Source organism: Electrona antarctica, assembly GCF_951216825.1.
Source record: "Electrona antarctica genome assembly, chromosome: 9".
In the NCBI taxonomy this organism is placed as follows: domain Eukaryota; kingdom Metazoa; phylum Chordata; class Actinopteri; order Myctophiformes; family Myctophidae; genus Electrona; species Electrona antarctica.
In genome coordinates this window covers 8894104-8917271 of record NC_136790.1, presented here as the reverse complement: position 1 = coordinate 8917271, position 23168 = coordinate 8894104, and the positions used below count along the sequence as shown (strand labels likewise).

The 23168-nt window shown below is 42.3% G+C and overlaps 1 protein-coding gene across 2 annotated transcripts in view; it reads left to right on the top strand.

Moving 5' to 3' along the window:
• LOC306929545 (protein FAM107B) overlaps positions 1-23168 on the top strand; it is a 54867-nt gene that overhangs the window by 13012 nt on the left and 18687 nt on the right. The window contains exons 2-3 of one of the 2 annotated variants that reach the window (XM_079510116.1): positions 2985-3072; positions 19581-19794. In XM_079510116.1, coding sequence (XP_079366242.1) covers positions 2985-3072; positions 19581-19794 — 302 coding nt within the window. Of the gene's footprint in view, positions 1-2984; positions 3073-9319; positions 9469-19580; positions 19795-23168 lie in introns of those variants that run through there. The other variant, XM_079510117.1, reaches the window with a different exon arrangement.

The following is a 23168-nucleotide window of genomic DNA, read 5'->3' as shown; positions in this document are numbered from 1 at the left end:
ATATCGATTAGCACAGAGTAAAGTTTCTATCTCAGAGTAATGCGTGTCAACTCAGGACTGGAAGAGAGATTTAAATGCCATTTTAGAGTTGATTTCACAGGATTTGGTACAGTCATTTGGCTGATTATCGTCCTGGTGTTGTACGTTAACATAAGTCAAGGAGCGTCTACGCAGAAGGATGTTTCCTCAAGGTCACTCAGTCACTACTACACTATTATCAATATGCTGACATGAAGCTTGAGCTGGGGAGAGGAGAGTGGAACTCCCTGTTCCAACACACGGACAACAGAAGCCAATTTATAGGAGAAAGAGATCATTCATTAAAGCTATCCCCTTCCCAAATCCAACACCCTCACGCACGCACGCACGCACGCACGCACGCACGCACGCACGCACGCGCACGCACACACACACACACACACACACACACACACACACACACATTCCCATGCAGTGAGCAGCATTCACCTCACACCTCAATAGCCCCCACACACCCTTTGCTAGTGGTGGTGGTGGTGGTGGAAAGGGGGGGACGGGGACTAAGACAGTAAGGGCCTTGTCACCACATTCAAGCCTAAGGCAGACTCTCCTAGCAACCATAGAAGACCAACACAATATCCATTCAGCCATCGGAGAGGGCTGTCCAAGTGTCCCTGTGTCTGAAAAGATCCAGTCCACTGGGAAGGGGCTGGAGGATGCAAGGCTCTGGTATGGAGGAGAGTAGAGCCCTGGAACCCAGCCAGAGAGCGGGATGAAGGGGGAGAGGGAGGACTGAGTGAGGGTTGAGAAAGATAGTAGCTCTACAAGTTCGCAACTTGTAGATCAGCTATTTTCTAGGATATACCTACAGTATTTAGTGCAGTGCAGCCAGTGCTAGTGGTACCTAGCCTGCAGCACATGGCTTCCAGCCTGATTCGCTGCGTTCCGTGAATTTGTTTTGTCACTTGGAGCTGACGAAACTAATTCACCAAACGCAGCAACTCAGGCTGGAAACCAGGCTAAGTGTAGCCAAACTGTTTAACTTAAGGACCCCCATAACAAAGTGTATAAACTAAAGTGGTATACCAAAACCTTTTAAATTTCAAGGAACCCCATGACTGTATGTATAATGGAACAAATGGACCCTCTCAGAGTTACAGACTTGCTATAGGGTCCATTACGAACTCCCTCAAGGAACCCTGAGGGTCCTTGGTCCCCAATTTGAGAATTTTGGGATTGGGAAGTGTATAATCGTCCAAAGTCCAATGTCAAAGCAGAAAAGGGTTAACTCATATTGTAAGGAGAAGGATAAGGAACATCCGCACGGCGCACACTTGTTTTTAGAGCTCCATGGACTTCCTTTATTTATTTTGGATAAAAGCCGATATTTGCATTGATGCATTGGCGTCCAGCAACTGGCCTAAATACAGGCAAAAGATGTGCACACAATCTTCTCTGTTAACTCATATTGTAGAAATGGCCCTGTAGAAACAATATGTCAGTGTTTGAGTAATATTAGTACATGTTTAACACTGCTACGCAAATTGTTGTGAGGAATCTAATCTGTTTGATTGAACAAACACTCTTAATTCAACACCAAACCATTATCACACACACAATTAACAGTAAACATTTCCACTAAGTGATGTTTTAAAGACAATGGGAAGGCAGATGATAAGATTAAACAGAGAAATAAGTTTTGGGTTGGGGAGGGGAGGGGAAAGGACAAAAAAAATGAAGGGAGCAAAAGTAAGATGGATAAGATGGATGATGGCAAAGGAGAGAGAGAAACTGTTTCTTACTTAGAGGGGACATGAAGGTTAATTCCATTCTGTGCTCCTCTGCGGAGCATTGTAGCATTCTAATGGCAGTATATTAAAGGGTAACTAAATTTGTGTGAAGTCTGACATCTTTGGTAAAAAGCAGGGTACTGCACTGGCATTCCGTTATATGTTGTGCTAGATCAGCAGATAGGGGAATAATGTTAGGGGAATAAGAGGGGAAACCAGCAGAAAACAAATATGTCAGACATGGACAAAAATTGGCCCTCAAACACGGTCCAACCTCACTACCTCAGGCAACGACAAATGCCTAGGTGATCTACTATATAAAGTTCAAGCTGTGGCGGGCGAGCAGATTAAGGGATTCTATAGGGCAGACATCAGGGACCAGCATTCGCCACCTTACTATAGGAGAACGGACTCTGCAGACACAGACAAAAGGCTTTGCTTGACTGGCCATGCCATTCAGAGTCCTCTATGCAAGTGCTTTGCTTACTTTAAGGTCTTGCTCTGTCGAGTTGACCCATGACAGTACAGGTAGGCCTATAACCCAGCCAAATGCTGGATATCGAAACCTGAAGCAAAGTGGCTACACCTCCTGTCATTTTCTCTGCCAACTTTCTCAGAGGTCATGACAGGAGTAGCCCAGGAGTTTCCTTTCTCAGTTGGTCCTGACTCTGTCACACTCTAGAGTAAACAGGTAGTGACATCAACTGGCAGGTTGCATATCTTTGGTCCGACATACTAACAGTGTAAGCCTGTATAGTATGCATTTGTGATTTTGTGTAGACAATGTCTGCCTTTAGTTTGTCTCTGTATTTGTATGTTTCGTTTTTTTACGTCACTATGGACCTTGTGTCTTTAATAAAGTTTGATTGATTGATAACAGTCTGACACTACTTTGGTCCGACGTCCTACCCAAATCCTAACCTAACCCTAACCGCACACGGAAGCCACGGTTGAGCTACGCGTGTGATTTAACTGGTCACGAGTGTCGGCGTCACGGGTGACCCGCCACGTATGTCAGACTGTTGGTACATCGGACCAACGTCTTCCCCCCCAACTGGCACTTTTCACCATTAGATGTCAAGTTTCACACACATTTTATGATGCCAGCAACGCCAACTTGCTAAATTTACATGAATTCTGATTTATAATGTTCTGCAATAGCCTACCATGTCTACATTGAAACTATTATGTCTTTCTATCCTCTCCTCCGCACAGAAGGCCTACAACATTGATCACGAGCGACCAGCAAAGCAGCAGTGTGTGAAAAATGGAAAACACTCTAATGGAAACCCCAACGGTTCAGGTAGGTCTGCATGGCCTTATCACATTACAGCCCTTCTTAGAGAACAATGTGACCCAACCTCGGATGATTATCCCACCTTGTCGTTCTGCTTTCCATGTACGTAGAGGTGTAATGGACCTGTTGGCCATGAGCTGCCTTGCCTGTGCCACTTCGCTACCTCTTAGGAAGTGTTTCCGTAGATTTTATTTGTCTGTCGTTAAAGAGGTAACGTGTAATTGTTCCTTCCGCTCATTAGTCTGATCCATTACTAAGCCAATCCCAAACCCTATTACCATAACCGCACGCAAAAGCCACGGGGTGAGTCTTAACCGGCCACGTAGTCAGACTAACGGGATGTCGGAATAATGGGCAGTCCGCGTGAAAGAAGGGCCGGACAGACAGGATAACATTTTGGAACAGGCCATGAGCCCAATTTGAGCCCATGACATTGTGGGTGAGTCTGGTATGGGAACAAACTTGTGACGCCAACACACACTGACACACATTATTGTGAATTATTTTAATTTATTTTTGTCCCTGTTTTGTCTCCCAATCCCGAAACATTTCTGTATTGCCACTGCTGTTGTAACCTACTGGGGTGTGAGGACTGAGGAGACCATAGAGTTACTTATATAATGTATCTAGAGAGCGGATGAGGAGCGACAGTCCCTCCCCCCTGCTATTCATTTCAATAGTTGCTCAGTGGCGTTTTGAAGGACCCGGAAGACTGACGGAAGTCTTCTGGGTAGTTGATATGATTGGTTGGCTTCTATGTAGTAACCACCGCGCTGTTCTTGTGGTACGTTTGCGTCACAACTAAAGTACTGTACTTAAGTAAAAAAAAATCGCTGACGCAGCGACAAATATTGCCCACCCCGCCAGCTTCCTTCACCCAAACATGGTCAATTGTGTGCGTGTAGACGTTCGGCCTAGTCGGACGTAGCCTCGCGTAGCGATACTTATATCACTGCGTGGATATTAGTCTCGTCCCTCTCAGCGATTTATTTGTGCAATGTCCCGCCCCATATTTGAATACTGGGCCCTGGTTGGTTATAGCCTGGTTCCCGGCCAATCTGGTTGGTTCGTCACCACGCGATAGAAGGATATCCGACCCGACACAACACACATCGTAAGTAACATAAGTAACATCCGGTTGTGGTTTTTGGCTCCTTCAAAATAAGTCAAAGTCAAAGTCATACGATTTGTCACACACGTTACCGCAGTGAAATTTGTTCTCCGCATTTGACCCATCTCTTGGAGCAGTGAGCCGCAGCCAAGGAGCGGTGAGCTGCAGCCGTGCCGCGCTCGGGAATCATTTGATTAGTAGATTTGACCCCCCAATCCAACCCTTTGATGCTGAGTGCCAAGCAGGGAGGCATTGGGTCCCATTTTTACAGTCTTTGGTATGACCCGGCCAGGGATCCCAGTTTCAGGGCAGACACTCTAACCACAAGGCCACTGTCTGTTCCAGTACAGGTGAATTATTGAATTATTCCTAGCAGGAAAAGTAGGGTTTGTGCATCTCAGAAGCTTAAAACCTTTACCTGAATGTCTTGCTATTCCGAGTCTAAAAACAAAAGGAGAGATGATAAAGTCTAAAAGAAAAGGTCATAAAACTTGCAAGAATGTGTTTGTTTGTTTTTGTATTAATTTAATTCATTAATTTATTGGTAATTTCAAATTTGGGGGAAAGCTTGGATGTCATATGAGATCTAATTTGAAGCAGTACATGTGCTTTGGCAATCCCATTAGTTTATACAATTTTGAAACAGTATTGTGTTTGGAGGCTTACAGCCTCCCAAAAACAATTAGTGAAGATTTCACAGGAGAGCACATAGCTACTAGTGGATGTTGTAGTAATTATGTGATTAAACTTTTATTGGATTTTTTTTGCCCCATTGTTTGTATGTAGAGTAACCTGTGGGGCCAGTAATATTAATTCTCGGTTGCGTGCCAGTGTAGACAGTGCACTGAGAATAGCTGATCTGCAAGACCACAACATGTCGCACTGCGATACGATCTGAGCTTGTAGATGTGCTATTATTGGTGTGCAACACCGCCACACCGGCATGCAACCAAGTATAAATCAGGATTTAGCACACTCTGTCCTCATCAAGGGTCGCTGTTGTAAGTTACCAGGATTGGTAACATGAAGCAAAGCCAGCTCATTGATCATTTCCAGTGGTGGTGGACGGAAACAGAGTGCATTGGATATTTGACTTTCACTCCACTACGTTTAACCCATTCAGGCCTGACGTCAAAATTTTAAAAAAAAAAGTTTTCTAAATCATGACAATTTTCGGAAAGATTTGAGGCACATTTTAACGATTTTTCAAAAATAGCAGACCTACAAGTTCATAGCGCGCCACTCGGTGGCGCGCTATGAGCTTGTAGATCTGCTATTTTTCAATAGCTAAATTATAACAATGTTTAAAACACCAAAAGGGGTTCCCGCCCCAAAACGGTTTAATGGTTAATGTGGTTAAACGCTAACGTGACATGGATGCGTTCCAGGTCTCAATGGATTAAAAGACAAATAGTGTACTCTTGACTCCACAGCTCCACTACATTTCTAAGAAGGGACAACAAACCGCTTAAAGGGGAATACCACTCATTTTCAACATTTTACTATGTCATTAATATAGAGAGTTAAAGTTGTTGTGTCGAAATAATAAATAAGTCCCCCCATTCTGTGTTGCCTAGAACTGGAGGTCTGAAAAAAATCAGACCCGTCTGAAGTGAGTGGTGCTGTACTGTACTGTACTGTACTGTACTGCACTGCACTGCACTGTACTGTACTGTACTGTACTGTACTGTACTGTACTGTACTGTACTGTACTGTACTGTACTGTACTGTACTGTACAAGCCCTCCTCCCTGGCCTGTGTGCGTCTGTGTGTTAGGCTGTGCAACAGTGACACTTGGTGTTGAACAAACGCTATAACGCTATTTTCGTGCTCGGACACAGCCAGGGACAGACCCAGGGACACAGCCACACACATAGCTGTCTATAGGAGTGGTTGCACCACTCAAAAATCAGTAACATTATGAAGTACATCTATGTACTTCATAATAAAGTAACAATACTTCATAATGTTACTGATCCAGTTCTAGGCAACACATAATGGGGGGGACTTTTTTATTAGTTCCACACAACTCTAAGGTATATTTATGACATAGTAAAATATTGAAAATGAGTGGTATTCCCCTTTAAGACATATCTAAAATATAGTGAACATAGCCGGTCGATGTTTTTTGTATTTTTGATAAGCATGTACCTTCGAATGGTGTTAGTGCGGGTGTGGATGGATGAATACTGGAGAACTCGCCGGTTTACCAAATGTCTTCATCGTTATGCTAATGTAGCCCCCAGCCAAGACCCAGCCCGCAACAGCTCAGCCCTATTGGCACGGTGGGTTGCGCGTTGGTCTGGCGGAAGCATTACGCCACATCCTGGCGTAGTCGGCAAGACGTGGAGCATGATATCCTCGCGTGAGGGACATCATGTGGGCGGTCCGCAGGGTGAAGTGAGAAGCATGAGGACGCACCTCAAAAACTGGGGGGTGATTGTAGCCCCCAGCCAAGACCCAGCCCACAACAGCCCTGCCGCCAATCGGGCTCAGCCCTATTGGCACGGTAGGTTGTGAGTTGGTCTGGCGAGTGGGAGCCCCAGGTTCAATCCCTGCTTCCGCGTAATGCTACACTAACATGCTGTCTTCATCAGTATAGTATGTCAAACCCACAGATTTCCAAAGTGATCAAATTATTTCTTTGGCTTCACTCCTTGCACAATCAATGTATGCGAGGTATGGTCCTGCTAACCGAGCCACTTGAATGAATGCCCACCTTCACTCAGCATGGTTTTCAGGAATGCTCATATTTCATTTGGACTCAAACATAACAATCCCCGCACAATACAATTTGCCACACGGTCGAAGAGATGCTTTGATATTAGATCAAAGCAGTTGTTAAACCAAGCGCGTCTCTTTGGGCTAATCATAGACCCGAGTGAAAAGTATAGCAACACAGGCAACTTTGAACTCTGTATGATACATAACAACCAAATACTCCATGATTATACTTTAGGGTGAGCACAACAAGGGTATAAAATACAAGCTTTTTTATGTATTCATAATATGAGATAGATTATTATTAAAAAATCACACCTGTGTGAACTGAACGGTGCAACTATACATTTATTGTTATAGTTACTGTACTGTGCTCTTTACTGTATTGTAGTGTACTGTGCTCTGTACTGTACTTTGATTATTTTTGGAAAACATTTACCGTGTGGGGGTCCCCGGAACATCCAGACCCCCGGACCCCCGGGCGGCCTTCCCACGTCCAAAACGGTCGAGAAATGGCAGTTACCATGTGGGGGTTCCCGGGGGGTCCCCGGAACATCCAGACCCCCAGGAACGCGCCCAGGGGCCGGCCCAGTTCCGGCAGGCCTTCCCGCGTCCGAAACGGTCGAGAAATGAGTACCGTGTTGTAGCTTTCCGTGCTTAAACAGACACGTACACATAGGGACACACATAGGGACAGACATAGGGACAGACATAGCTGCTAATGGAGCAGAGGCACCGCTCAAAAAATAAATCACACTCATGTGAAGTGAGGTGCCTGGTAATGTTGAAATTAAGCATCATTTTGACTTTTAGAAGCCTGCACATTTTCTTTTTTAATTTTTATCCCACGAATTTGCAACCCATTTTTTTCACCCAGTGTCAATTATCTAATGTAATCCTGGGCGCTACACTTCCTCTGCCAACCTGGGGGTTCAGCGGACTGACCTCATATGTGTGTTATTGTATAAGACAAAATCAGTCACATGATGTATTTATATGGACCACATGACGTCTCACGTCGTTACATCAGTGCCCTAAACAAACATGAAATGTCCATAGACTTGGCTGCCAGATATGATGACATTTCAAAAGCCATGCGTTGGGAGTCACATCACAGCTTTGATGATACGCATTGGGTGTGCAAGCTTAAACAATAAGGCCTCTAAACGACTATAAGGTCTTTAGAAAGTAGTGGCTCACTTTTCACAAAATAAGCTTGGGAGTGCAAATCAATATTTAATATTGATACTCCCAAGGTCAGAGGAAAGTGAATGGTCGCTCGTTCTAAAAAGTAGTATTTTAAAATATTACATTATGAATTAAGATTTTTTTTCCTTTGGCCATTGGCATGTATGGTATAGTAGTTTGTGGTGCTTCTAGCCTTCTTCCGAGCACTTGTCCTCCGCTCCGAGCCCTTCTCGGTAACATGATCATTGTGGAATCTCAGAAATTGAACGATGAAATATGGTCACTAATGTATTGCTCTAACCCTGGTATGCCTTCCTGTTGGCTGCTTGAAATGTTGGTGATGTAGAAATTGTAAATCAACATCAGATAAATGCATCTAAATGTACAAGGAGAAATAAGAGATAGCCCACAATAAGAAAAGATGAGATGCAGAAAAGACTAAAAATCAAACGTCCACAGATTTAAAAAAATAATCTAGTAAGGTTTGACCATTTTGAGAGGGTGTAAGCTATGACTGTTGCTACTGCAGGTATTGCTGCTAAGAGCTAGCACACAGAATGAAACATTCATGACTTGTAGTTAATATGAGCAGTAAGCCTTTGAGATTAAACCCTCAGCTGATCCTGCCTGCAAGAGACAAGTGACTATCAGAGTGGATGGAAAGAGAAGGGTGGAGAGAGAGAGAGAGAGAGAGAGAGAGAGAGAGAGATAGTGAGAGAGAGAGAGAGAGAGAGAGAGAGGGGAGGGGTAGCAAATAAAGGGAGGAAGATGGAGAGCCACAGAAAGACAGAGGAAGAGAAGAACATAGCAGGAGAGAAAAAGGAAGACAGCCAAAGAAAGACTGAGGGAAAGAGACAAGAGAGGGAGGAAGGGTTGGAAAAAGAGTCAGTGAGTGCATGTGGGAGGCTGTGAGCACGATAAGTTAACAACACAGCAGTGAGAGGTGGTGAGAACGAGCTAGGCTGTGACCAGAGAGAGAGAGAGAGAGAGAGCACACACGTGGGAGAGAGTGAGAACAGGTTTGAGTTGAGACGGATGGGAGGGAGGAAGAGAAGGAGAGAGCGAAGGCAGAGTGGGAGCTGAGGGGAGGGAGAGTCAGGGGTGGCAGTGGAATGCTCAGGAGTGGTCATGTGACTGTTTACGCTCGCCCTTTGCCGAGGGGAGGCATGTCTAAAGGACAGACGCTAGGGTGCCCAGTCTGACAACAGCACACACTCATGTAGGGCTCACTGACACACGCACACAGAGCCCAGCTCATACCAGGAGACGCACATTGATACACACACATGAGGAAGAAGCCCCAGAGATGGCCCAGAGAATGAGCCATAGCCTCTACTGCCCCGAGCAGCCTACCAGAGCCAGAGAAGGACTGGTCAAGTCAGGTAAGAGGTTCAGCTGGCACAAAAGGAAAAAAAGAGATTCAGGTGTTAACTTATCTTTTGTCGTCGTTCGTTTTCTCTGAGGCAGTACTGTTACTTCAAGTAACACTCAAGCCAGTGCAACATTATGAAATTTAAGTGATACGCAGCTACACTGGGAAGGGGCTACTGTGAAGTGTGAACTGTGTTAATATAACATTTGCACTGAATGTGAGCTCAAGATAAGAATGAAAAGGAGAGAAAATAACTCTGAGAGGAGGGTTGGTTGTGGTTTTCCACAACTCAAATCTCTGTAGTTCTCTCTACTTGATGTGCCTATTTGTATGGTCACACATTACTTTACAACAACTGTGTATTCTAGTAGTTTTTGCTGCAGTGTGTGTGGAACGTGCATTTATTTCATATGGAACAAAAACTGAATTAAAATAGGCTACTTAAAAAGTTACACTGGATGAGACCATATAGTAACATGTCCCATTAAGAAGTGTATAGTGTAAGAAGTGTATGATTATAAATGGTATGTATACTACAGTTAGCCAACATTTGTTACTTTAAACATGCTGAAACGAGTTAATACATTTTAAAAGCTGTGAGTCATGCAGCCTTTAGGCAGCTCAATGCACCCTATAGATTTTAAATCAATACATCAATATGTGATCCCATGTCACAGCCGACTCCGTTCTGTAACACAGCTTCCTTTATCGATGTCCCTCTGGTTGCTTTCTTTCAAGGGGCAGTATCTGAGTTTTCTTAAGAGCAAATAACAGCAACAGACTTCAACCTCTCAGCCAGAGTGGATTGGCCGCGATCCTCTCAAATAAACAGTGCCGGTGCTCATGTTTGAACAGTTATCAGCAGGTGTGTGTGTGTGCGTGTGCATGTGGGTGGGTGGGTGCGTAGGTTAGCGTGAATGTGCATGTACTGTTGGTGCACATTTGTACATGTTTCTGTACTGTACTGTAGTCATACTGTTGGTACATTATATTAACCATTATTCAGCCCTATTCAACATTTTTCAAAAACAGCCCTTCTACAAGCTCCCATGCAAGGACGTGCATCATGACACTGTGTGAGAGCCTGTACATCCGCTTTTTTGGTTTAGTCACTTGCTTTTTTGGTACCTGACATAGAGAAAATAGGGACACCAGTGTTAAAGTGGTTAACAACAGTCAGTCTAGGTTTTCTTATATGGGCTGTTGTGTTACTTATTTCCTTATCATGGTTTCCTTGGTTGTAACAGAACTGTAGCAACCTACATTTAAAAGTAGGACACGTGCTTGCTGGCCATGTTTTTAACACTATGATTTCTGCTCAGAATACTATAATAACGACACACATATTATTTTACTAAATTCAACATTATTGGTTATGGATGGTAGATACAGTACAGTATGTGTATATACAATATGTAACTATTACATCTGTTGTGGTTGGTGTGGTCTCCCTACTCTTCCATGTAACCCTGGTGTCGAGTAGGACACGTACTGATTGACAAGTAGTCAGTGGTGGAAAAAGTACTGCACTAAATTCTAAATTTACATGAGTAAAAGTACAAAAGTATTGGTATCAAAATGTACTTAAAGTAGGCTACCAAAAGTAGAAACAACTCATTATGCAGAATGTCTCATTACAAGTTTTCAAATGTATACAAATCTTTTGAAAAATGGTCCAAAATGTGTATAGGCCTGAAACTGTTAATGCTTTATAATAATAATCAAAATCTACAGTAACCAGTAAGTAAATAATTGTAGTGGAGTACAAGTACAATATTTGTCTCTGAAATGTAGTGGAGTAGAAGTAAAAGTACTGAAAATGTGACACTCACGTAAAGTACAAATACCTCAAATTTGTACTTAAGTAAATGTACTTAGTTACTTTCCACCACTACAAGTAGTACAGCCTGAAGCTTATAAGCTTGGTACTGTAGATGTTTGGGAGTGGTAGATATTTGGTAGGCCCGGCCGAGGTTACACATTTAGACCTTTTAGGCCGATTTTACAAATGCTTTGTAATCGTAATAGTTTTCTGAAAACAAATGTTGCTGTATAGATTCTAAAATGACAGATGCAAATTGAATGGATTGAATTGGTTTGCGTTACACTCAATTAGTGTCTAAAAGGACCAAAATAAACGTCTCTCTCAACCAGTGCAGTGCCCAGAGGGGGGTGGGCGGGTGGAGGAACCCAGAGGGGGGTGGGCGGGTGGAGGAACCCAGAGGGGGGTGGGCGGGTGGAGGAACCCAGAGGGGGGTGGGCGGGTGGAGGATCACACGCTGTTCTGACAGTGTTGTTGCCAAAAGATCAACCGTAGTAGATGAATATTGGTCAATGTTCCTTGACTAATATATTGTTATTTTGGTCTTGAGTACATGGTCAATGCAACGGTCATTTCCAAGTACAAAATCGGTTGAGAAAACAGTGCACCAGACCGCTTCACTGCACACATTTGATTATGAAGAGCTAGAGCCCCAATTACTTCATAAAAATCAGGAAATGCTCAGTGCGCTTGATTTTTCTCTCAGGATGAATGGATTATCTAAGTGAATAGACCATTATCCTGTGCCATTACCGAGCAACATGATCACATTTCCTCTGCTACTGTACCCAGGATGAGGCAGACAGCCCCCTTTGGCATGAATGCATGGCAGCAGCCTAAATGTGATTTGATTCTGGCGTCCTATGATAACCCAGGCCTGATCACTGTAAATGTAATGTCTACTTGTAACTGGATGATGTGCATTTGATGATGCAGGGCTAGAGCGTCCGCTAGCCTGTATGCACTGAGCGAGCCTGGCTCACGTGTTCCGTCCCCAAATCAATGAAACCACAGGATAGAGTGACATGCTGTGTGAGGGTCTGAAAGTCCATGTCTTTGGAGTGTTCAAGTGTAAGCAGCTGCCTGTGTAGTCGGGGCTGCATTTAGAGCTGTTTTTATAAAACCTAAGGGTAGTAGACTTTAGAGCGGTGGTTCCCAACGTTTTTAGTGCAAGACCCAAAAGATAAATTTGCCCGGCGGGACCCAAACTAGTGAAAATAGCAGATCTACAAGCTCACAATGCAAAGTGAAGTGATGCGTTGTGAGCTTGTAGATCTGCTGTTTTCACTACTTCTTAAAAAAACAATGTAATTAGATTTTTCTTTTTTTTAGATTTAAATTGATTATTGATCATTAATTATAATTTTTGTTATGTAGGAAAAGGAAAGAAGACCCATAAGATGGGTCCCGATTCCGAACCCACTGTTTGAGAAGCACTGCTCTAGTCTAGAGGACGCTGGATCTGGTCTTTGTCGACCATGTTGGTGGCACGGGTGGGTGGCACAGGGCTAAAAGTCACTGCCCACCACCGCAGAGAGAGACTAGGGCTTAGAAGAAACCTCCGAGGTGCCTCCAGCTTGGCTGGGCGTGCACACAAACACATCGACCGTGTTCATGTGAAGCTGGGCAGTGAGGGTGCATGAGCTCTATCGTTGCACTGACATCTCTACTACCGTTTGATCGGGGAAGCTGCTCAATGGGGTGTGGAACTAAGAGGAATAACGTACCTCTGCATGCATGTCATCCTCCCAGGCTTAGCAGGACAAGTGTCTAAGAAGCAGAAAGATAAAGTTAGAACGTTTTTGGTCTTTTCTGGCTGCTCAGACTGTTATGTCACTCGGGGGTGAGCCGTTATTAAAAAACGCTGATCCACGCCTTTGTTTTTTCTCGGCTTGATTACAGCAATGCACATTCTTCTGGACTGCCAAAGAAAACCACTGACAGATTACAACTTGTCCAAAATGCGGCAGCCAGAGTTTTAACTAAAACTAAGATGAGAGAACATATTACTCCAGTTTTAGCTTCCCTGCATTGGCTTCCGGTTGTTTTTAGGATTGATTTTAAAATTATTGTACTTGTTTATAAAGCTCTCAATGGTCTCGCACCTTCTTACATGACTTCCTACATGACTGCCTGCCTAAATATGTCCCAAACCGCCCCCCTCAGGTCTTCTACTGCTGGCCTGCTCGCTGTGCCTACAAAAATGACAACTAAAAAACACAGTGAAGCAGCTTTCTGCTTCCACAGGCCTACGGCGTGGAACAAACTCTCACTATACCTTCGACAGGCAGCCTCTGTAGACACTTTTAAAGCACAGCTCAAGACCTACTTCTACACTCTTGCTTTTAATTGATGTTTTAAATTCCTTGTTATTCATGTCCTCACTGTATTGCATTACTGCTATTATTTTAATGTTTTATGCCTTGCTTTCTTTTCTTTTTTTCTCCATTGCTCTGTAAAGCACTTTGAGCTGCATTTCATGTCATGACTCATGAAAGGTGCTATACAAATAGTTGTATTATTATTATTATGATGATGACAGGGCAGTGTAAAGGGACAGCTAACCCGGTAATTGACCCAGAATGTCACAGTTATGCATGCAGTCAACACAGACACAGTTCAGCGACTATAAGGAGCCACATGTGGTAATAATTTGGATGCCTTAACCCTCTTAGAGCCTGTGATGAACAACAGAAATAGTCAATCTACAAGCTCACAACGCATCGTGATGTTTTGTGAGCTTGCAGATCTGCCATTTCCACTATTTTCAAATTAAATAAATACATTTGGCCAATAATGACCCGCCAATATAGGGCCGTCAGCGGTGTTAGTGTGGTTAATGGTTAATCAGTGTCCCGATGGAAGCCAGTTACTGTGTACACACTGTATACATTCTCACGTATAGTAGCAGGGTCGTAACCATATACTATCTCAGATGTTATCTCTCTGGTGTTGTCTAAGAAAGCAGAAGACTTTGAATTTGAATCTAAAGGCAAAGCAAGTTTATTTGTAAGCACTTTAAAGTGGATTACAATAAGACAGAAAAAGGAATTTCTGGGAGACTGTTACTCAAACAACACCAAGGGGTTTTGAAACTGGTTTATACGTAGTTATGGCTGGGACTTGATATTTAATGTAATTAATCAAAACTCTTGAGGAATAAGCCTATCTCACAGAATTTCCCCGCCCCCCTTAATACGCCCCCTTTCGGGGTTAGTGGTGATAGCGTGACGCCACTCCATAGACGCTACATGTTAACAGAGGTAATTTAAGAAGTCTACAACTTTTGTTTTCTCAAGGTAAGGTTTGTTCTATCTGTTCGAGCTGATTTACCATCTTGTTTGCTTCATAATAATATTGGTCTGTCACATTTTTACATTGGAAAATGTACTTAGATTCTCCAGAGAAAAAAACGTGTAAATGCTAATGTTAAAGACACCACTATTTACCGGAAGTGGGCGTGAAAAGCGGGCTGTGAGATAGGCCTATTATTGCATTGAAAAAAGAGAAACGATGATTTGTCGTCATGTACATGTTACATCACACCATATTAAGAGTTAAGTACACCTCACAGATATAGCACCGCCACCTACACACATAATAGATCCAACATCAATCCACAGTAAGCCGCTTTAGATCTATCACCCTTCATATGCCTCAAAAGGAAGACTATTTTAATAGGAGTAAGCATAGTAGGCACAGTGGGATGAAGATTAGTGTTTAAAGTTGCAGCTCACTTTATCTCTCGCTTTCCCTCTCGTTGAGTTCATTCCTATGTCCTATTTCTCTCTTTATTTGTTTCACTCAAACTATTTTTCTTTTTCCGTTGACTTGACTTCATCAAGGAATGTTCATGAGTGTTTGCCTGCCACTAGTGTCAGAGAAAGATCTATGGTAATCTCCCTTTAAGCTGACTTGGTAGTCCACACACATCCTACCACAGAAAGGCCACAAGAGGCTGAGAACGACATAGGATGCCATGTGCGTCCACGCCTGGTCGTGATTCAGTCCTGTTCATGTCAAAGCCTAGTGTCGAATGATAGCCTCTCCTTCTGCACTTGCTTTCCTGTCTCTCCACACTGTGCTGGTGGATAAAACAGAAATGCTAAAAGGAAAATTATAATACCAATTTAAATGTACTGGTTGAAAAGTTTAGCTTTTCATCCCATGAATTGTGCAACATTTCATTGTCTATCATTACTCTAAGAACATGTTTGTTTTATTAATCTTGAACTTTCTATTCAAGTTCAAGCTAATTGGCATTCAACTGTCATGTACTGTCATTCAGAGAGAAAAGATCTCTAATCAATTGAACCATATTCTTCAAGCTTACCGTGATAGTTTGTTTTACTTGTACTACTGTTACTAAGAGGATCTATGAAACAAAACCTGCAAATCAAAATGCATTTGCCTTCACTGTCTGTAACATCAGTGTACTTCCCCCATGTATCCAAGGAGATTCCTTCTGGTCCATTAATCCTGTCACCACACATCCTGTCCTGTAACAGTCCCTGATTGAGAAGTGAGGAATAGCCAATGAGCAGCGCTCGTTTCATTTTTCTGAAATATTAAGCAGCAGTGGAGATGGTTTCTGGTTGCACTTGAGAAAGGGGTCATTGTGTCTGGACAGGCCTGCTTGCGTATGACACCGGATCTTTTTCTCCGCAGAATAACTTATGGCTCGGATCAGGTGCCCATTAATCTGGCCATTCTATTCGGGCACAGTGATGGATAAAGGGATGGAGGCTGTCTATGTGCGTGCGTGCTTGCGTGCAAATCATGTAATCTGTGCATCATCTTTGGCTTTCTGAATAAAATACAGTATCTTCTTTTGTTAGACTTACAGTAGGTCAACAATACAACTAAAATATGCTTGGTTTAAATTATTCTGGTCGGTAGATTGTTTACAAGGTTAATTCAAAACTTACCAGTTTAAAGTGTGTCACTTGTAAACACTGTATATCTTATTAGAATATTAGAGCTGAGATAGATGCTGCACTAATGAAGTCAATTGAGTAAAGGACATCCACTTAAATGTGTGAAATTCTCTGTGAAAAGATGATACCAGCATTATACCAATAATTTCCATTTTAAAAGCCCACACGTTTGAAGAGCGTGGGAAAACAAAACACAGGCTATTATTGTATTGTATGTACTGCGATAGTACTATTCACTGTGGATTGACTCTGTTCTACTCACACTACCAACCAGGGGTAGATTCAATTGTCTATGGACACATTGACTATATTTATACCTGTTAGTGTTAAAGGTATATTCAGTGATTTAACTTAATTCAAATATCACTTATTTTTTCTTATTTTTTGGATAATCCTCCCTACTATAAAGTGTGCTGACCATATAAGGAGTTCCTCCCTGTCCCCAGTGAGCCCCTGGGGTCAAAAAACCCTAGTTTCGGTTTGGGCTTTGGGTGGCAAAGCTTCATCCAATCAGGATGAGAGGGGCCTTCCTCCAATCATGATCGAGTGGGGCGGGCCTTGGTGCACGTGCTGTTGGTCTGTTGTACTTCCCCCACTGTAGAGCGTGTGCATGTGCACATCTTGTTACCGGGTGGACCGGGTTTTTTTCCAAATCACCCAAATCACTGAATGCTCCTCCCATTTACCGCTACCATTATTTAATCCCTCCGTCGCGTCCTGCCAGGGTTTTATCGCGCGTGACACTTACTTTGAAGAGCCAAATATCCGTAATCGCATTTTACTATGAAACCATTCCGTGTGTGTTGACGAAGCTGGTGCTTGTTCTCTCGGTCGGTGGTGGAAAAAGTGGACCGCGAGTATCACAGCGCCTGCTACAGGCCGTTGAAAACGCTTGTCTGGGACAAAGCGACCCCTGCAATGGCCGCGCCCATTGGGTCAGAAGCATAACAAAGCTAACGGACGGTAGATTTCGATACGATCGTATTAAAACATGCATTAATGAATACATCGCTGTTAAAACGGCTTTTCCGTTTGTGGCAGGCTACAAGATTCTACGTGTTAATATTCCTATGTTCCTGGCGGGCAAACGATTAATGTACCTTATATCTTACTATAAAAACCTTGTATCTAACTATGAATTGTGCAAAATTCTATGTGTACCTAACAGTTCACAGCATATCTTGAGAACCATTCGACCGATCAATTTGCATATCGCCAAGGTTCCAAGGGCGTGATGTGCCTGGTGAGCCGCTTTTTAATTAAATTCCGCTTAGTTTTAGTCACATTTTAGTCATCTGAAATGTTTTAGTTTAGTTTTAGTCGACAAAATATCGCAAGATTTTAGTCGATTAATTGATTCGTTGATTTTGGCGGGCCTTGATGGTGTCGTAATGCCTGATCTTACACTCGGTTGCAATAGCCGATCTACAAGCTCACAACGCGCTGCAGCACGAAGTGTTGTGAGCTTGTAGATCTTCTATTTTCAGCATGCAACCAAGAATAAAATTACACTAGTCCCTCCCTAACATTTTAGTCGAGGAAATTGTCAGTATCTTTTTAGTCATCATATAGCTTAAAAAAAAGTTAGTCGAGTAGTCGACGAACATTTTTCGCCATAGTTTTAGTCGATGAAATCAACACTACAACTACTATGATAACACTACGTAGTACGTACTCTAACAACGGGTACAACAGGTATTGCATAACCGAATAGCATGCGTTCCCAACAAGCATCATTCCAAAAAGCGCATGGGCCTAGTACTGTTAATATACTGTTGCACTTTGAATACACACCAAATATTTCTGTAGTATACAATATCCTGGTTTCTACTGGTACTCGTTTCCTAATCACTAATCATAATTTGCTACTCCTAGCTGTATCTTTTTTTTCTGTAAGCCTATATCTGCACTGTGTTTCATAACTGCTGTACTGCCATGACAACTGTATTTCGCCCACGGTATCAATAAGGGTCTGTCCGTCTGTCTGTCTGTCTGTCTGTCTGTCTGTCTGTCTGTCTACTAGCACTTCACTTATGTAACACACTTGCAAACACACACAGAGACAAAACACTCAGTGAAAAGGTCAGTGACATGACCTGTGCGATTCCACGATTTGTGTGGAGTGGTTAATTTGTAACTCATGAATACTAAGAATCTGTGAGCCTGGTGTTTGGCGTTAAACCACTTTCCACCTGGCATCCCTATTGGGCACATCATTTGGAAAATGTTCAAAGATGTTCAAAGATTTGCACAATTCGCTCTAAGCTTGTATTTCATCAAAATGTAAGGCAGAGATGAAAGGAACAAATCATAAAATGAAATAGAAATTAACATGTACAGACCATGTACATGTGGAAACCTGCCTTTACATCGATGTTCAGTGGTAGCAGAGGAGATACAAACACCGCAAGGCACAATGACAACATAACAGTCTCCCGTACCTATTACAGTTCATTCTTATTTACAAAAGAAAGTGGTGAAAATAAAAGCACGCGTTTCCTTCTACTCGTCAGAATGCAAACAGACCAGATGAGTGGCTGGCAAACGGCCTGCTGCTCAGCTCCTGGGCAACTAATGAGTGCAAACAAATCAGCACGGTGTTCTGTCCCTGAGTGCCACCAGACCTCATCAACTTCCTCAGGGAACCTGAGCTCACGTCTGTTGTGACTAATTTGCCGTTTCTTTGATCGCTCGCTGTCAGGTTGTTTGTGTATGCTTCGCCGCTTTTTGTTATTTAAATGAATACCATCCTCTCCACCTCTGGGTCGGAATTCATATAACTCTCTGGGAGAAAAAATGTCTGTCTGAAAATATGAACTTCGCAAAAACACCATCAGGGTTATTTTCCATTTACTACGATAATAACTTTACCTGGTGACTGGTGTTAAGCTTACATCTTTTTTATGTTTTTTGGAACGCTGAAAACAGAAACAATCACATTGAATCCTATTTTAATTACACATGTTGGAAGAAAACTACTATTTTGTACAATGAAAACCATGTTATCCCCCATCAAATCAAATCCTTTGTATATGTGAACAATACTCTCTGATTCTGATCATGGTCTCCCTCTGTACCTTTCTACTAATAGACATAAATAAATAATATTCTGGTTGATTACATTTTAATTCAAGTCATAACATTATTGTACTAGTTCAACAACTTTAACTCTGGTGTCCCTATTTAGGCCAAGTCATTACTGTCAACATTTTTTTTAAAGATTTTCAAGTAATTTCTCCATAGGGGGGGCCAGAGGCTATGGCTATTTTGGGGTCCTTGGCAAGTTGGCATGGAAATATGTGTGAATCCCTGCCCCCTGCCTGTACTAATCTAACCATCTACCGATCTACCATCTACCAACAGCATCTGCCTATGCAGACCTCCAAGTAGAGCAGCATGAGGGATGCAGGGATCATGCGAGAAGCCTTCCTCCCGGCTCCAGCTACGCCCCCCAGCCAGATTACATGGACGACGAGGAAGACCATGATCTCATCAAGCCCAAAAAGCTGCTTAATCCGGTCAAAGCCTCCAAAAGCCACCAGGACCTCCACCGAGAGCTTCTCATGAATCAAAAAAGGTAATGTAACGGTGTCCGACTCCTGTGTAAGTGTGCCACTTCTACATTCTCAGTACCACATGCATCAAACCTCATCTCCTTAATGACCATAGGCTTTATCTCTAGGAGTAGTTTAACCTATTCTGTGCATGTCATTATAGGTGATCTCTCTTTCAAACAAAAAATGTAGAATTAAAATGTTAACATATAACAAATAGTGGTGCCAAGTTGTGAGCTTTTGGATTGGATAGCTATTGTCGCTATCCCTTGTATGACAAAGATTATATCAGTATTTTATCTAAGGTCTTGGAGCGGACAATAGGCCTATCTCACAGCCCGCTTTCCACGCCCACTTCCGGTAAATAGTGGTGTCTTTAACATGAGCATTTACACGTTTTTTTCTCTGGAGAATCTAAGTACATTTTCTAATGTAAAAATGTGACAGACCAATATTATTATGAAGCAAACAAGATGGTAAATCAGGTCGAACAGATAGAACAAACCTTACCTTGAGAAAACAAAAGTTGTAGACTTCTTAAATTACCTCTGTTAACATGTAGCGTCTATGGAGTGACGTCACGCTATCACCACTAACCCCGAAAGGGGGCGTATTTAGGGGGGCGGGGAAATTCTGTGAGATAGGCTTATAGTGAACAGGTTGGACAAATTTGTCCTAACTTCTGACAACCAACATGGCACGTGAGTGTGTATTTTTCGCTTGAAAGGACATTTTTGATTCATGTAACAGACATAATAGCACGATTTGTATGTGTTTCACGCACCCCGGGTCTAAGGCCTTCTAGTAGCCCCTAGAGGTTGGCACTAGAGCGAGGGCCATGGGTCACCAAAATCAGTAGGATACATCCTGCAGTCTGCCTATTAGATTATGTAATGTGTTCAACGTTGACATTTTGGCTAGAGGACAGATCACGGGGTCGTATAAATAGTTAGGGTTCTTCCTCCAGGGAACATGAATACATGCAGCAAGTTTCATAGCATTAGAATTTGAGATATCTTGTGCAAATTAGGCCCAAGGGTGGCAGTATAGAGGAAAGGCCATCGGGTCTCCAAAATCAGTAGCGTTCATCCTTGCAGATGGAATTCATTTTCCTTGCAATCTACCCATTAGATTTTGAGATCCTGTGAGCAACTGCAAATTTGACCTAAGGGTGGCGTGAGAATAACTAGAGGCCATCCTCATGAAACTCCACATATTACTTTGTACGTCAATAGCGAAGATAGCGATCTACAAGCATGTCACTGACTGTCACGTGAGTTGCAGACTTGCAGCACGAGCTTGTAGACCGGCTATTTTCGCAGAATTTGCCTATTATGACGTGCCTATTATGTGGATGTGGTAAAACATGAGCAATACTGAGTGAGCTCTGGATTTTCTCCTAGGTGGTGAGGAGGGTCAGACCCATTTTGTTCTTAATTTGGAAAATAAATGTAATATTCTTGACAAAGTCATAAATTCCTCAAAACAATTTCAACTGATTCATCCCATAATTGAATCACCCTAATCTAGGTGCCATTGCCAGTAACATTCATGAACGTTTCATATAATTAAGCAGCTTTCCTGTAAAGTTGCTACAGAGATACAGAAAGATTGTCCACAAACAATACGCAAAAAGCTAGTCACCATTTTGGTGACTAGGATTTGGGTACAGATACAGTTTGGGACATTTTTTATAAGCCATAATGGTGGGGAAGAATGTACTGCATGTAATATAGAATAAACTGGAATTTACGAGAAGTAGCGAGTAGCACCAGATTGTCTTATCTAATAATAACTCTAAAACGTTAACGTACAACTGCCTAATGACAGAACTGTGTGTAATCAAATGTTATAGAAATGGTTCTGTATTCATTTTTTTGCAGTCACATCCTTGAATGTTCATTAATTGTCTCCACCAGGCCGAAGGCATGGGGAGAGAGTATGTTTTGCACTCCGTCCGTGTGTGTGTCCGTCCGTCCTTCCGTCCGTCTGTTACCAGCTAATCTCCGGCACCGTTAACCCGGTCGATGCCAAACTTTGCACACACACTCCCTGGATGCCAACGATGAACCTCTGCCCCACATTTTCCAGAACGGCCTGTTATAGCGCCACCATGAGGCAGCTTTTCACATTTTTTACCTAAAACTGCACCGATCTGCGTGAAACGTTGCATGCACACTCCCTAGAGGCCAAGGACAAACCGTTGTCCTGCATTTTCCGCATCTGCCTTTTATAGTGCCACCAGGAGGCCGACTTTTGTAAAACACATTTTTTGATATTACTCCTCCAGATTCTGTCCATAAATCTCACAAATCGTTACACACTATCTCTATGGTCATGTGCTCAAGTCGGATCTGTCTGATATTTCATATTCCATCCTAATTGGCTATGTTACGCACCTTCGTCTAGGGTGAAGGAACATAACATAATTCAAGAGGAGACAGGGTTGAAAAAGAACTTTAGTTTATTGTTGTAGCTCTTTTTTCGTTTAGCAGAGACAAAGTTTACATTTTCTTGTTCTTTGGTTCACATTTTCACAACTGTATAGTATTGGCTTCAAGGTGCAGGTTCTATTCTAAGGAAAACTGCTCTAACTGGAAATCAAAAGTTTACCCCTAACTAAGGCCCTAACAGAGAGTTAAACAAAAATACAATTCTAAATCCCTAACTAACCTAACTAACCAAAATTACAATAAATCAGGGAAAAGAAAAATACCTGGCACCCCTACATGGTGGAGTAGGAACCGGGCTTTACAGATGAAGAAATAGCAATTTACAGACTGAATAATAACAATTATATATATATATATATGAGTGAATATATATATATATATTAAATAACTAAATAACTGGGCAACAAAACCAAACAAAAATAGATCTAAGGCATAACTTACGGCAGAACTGAACGAATTAATAAAGAACAAACTAAACAAAACAAAAGGCAGGCAAGCGAGCGGAGGACAGAGGGATCGAGTCTCTGCTGCTAGATATGCTGTCGTCCTCCCATGAAGTCCAAGTTCAACTGAGCTTTTATAGAGCGACAGGAAGAGTGCTCAGCCAACAGGAAACTGGTGTTGTCGGGGAGAGCCAATAAGGAAGAGAGGGGCAGGTCCAATCAGGGACCTGTCACTCACAGCCATGTCTGTATTCAGTCATATGAGAGCTGTAGCCAACAGTCTCATAGTTTCATCGTCTCATTCATAACAGGGAACAAAAGAAACACATTTGTAACATGCCATATAGAACACAATATATATATATATATATATATATAGATATATACATATATATATATATATATATAGATATATACATATATACAATAGATTTCCAACTTATAATTATTATCCCAGTTTAATAGTCACCATAAATAATAATTATACTTAAACAAATATAA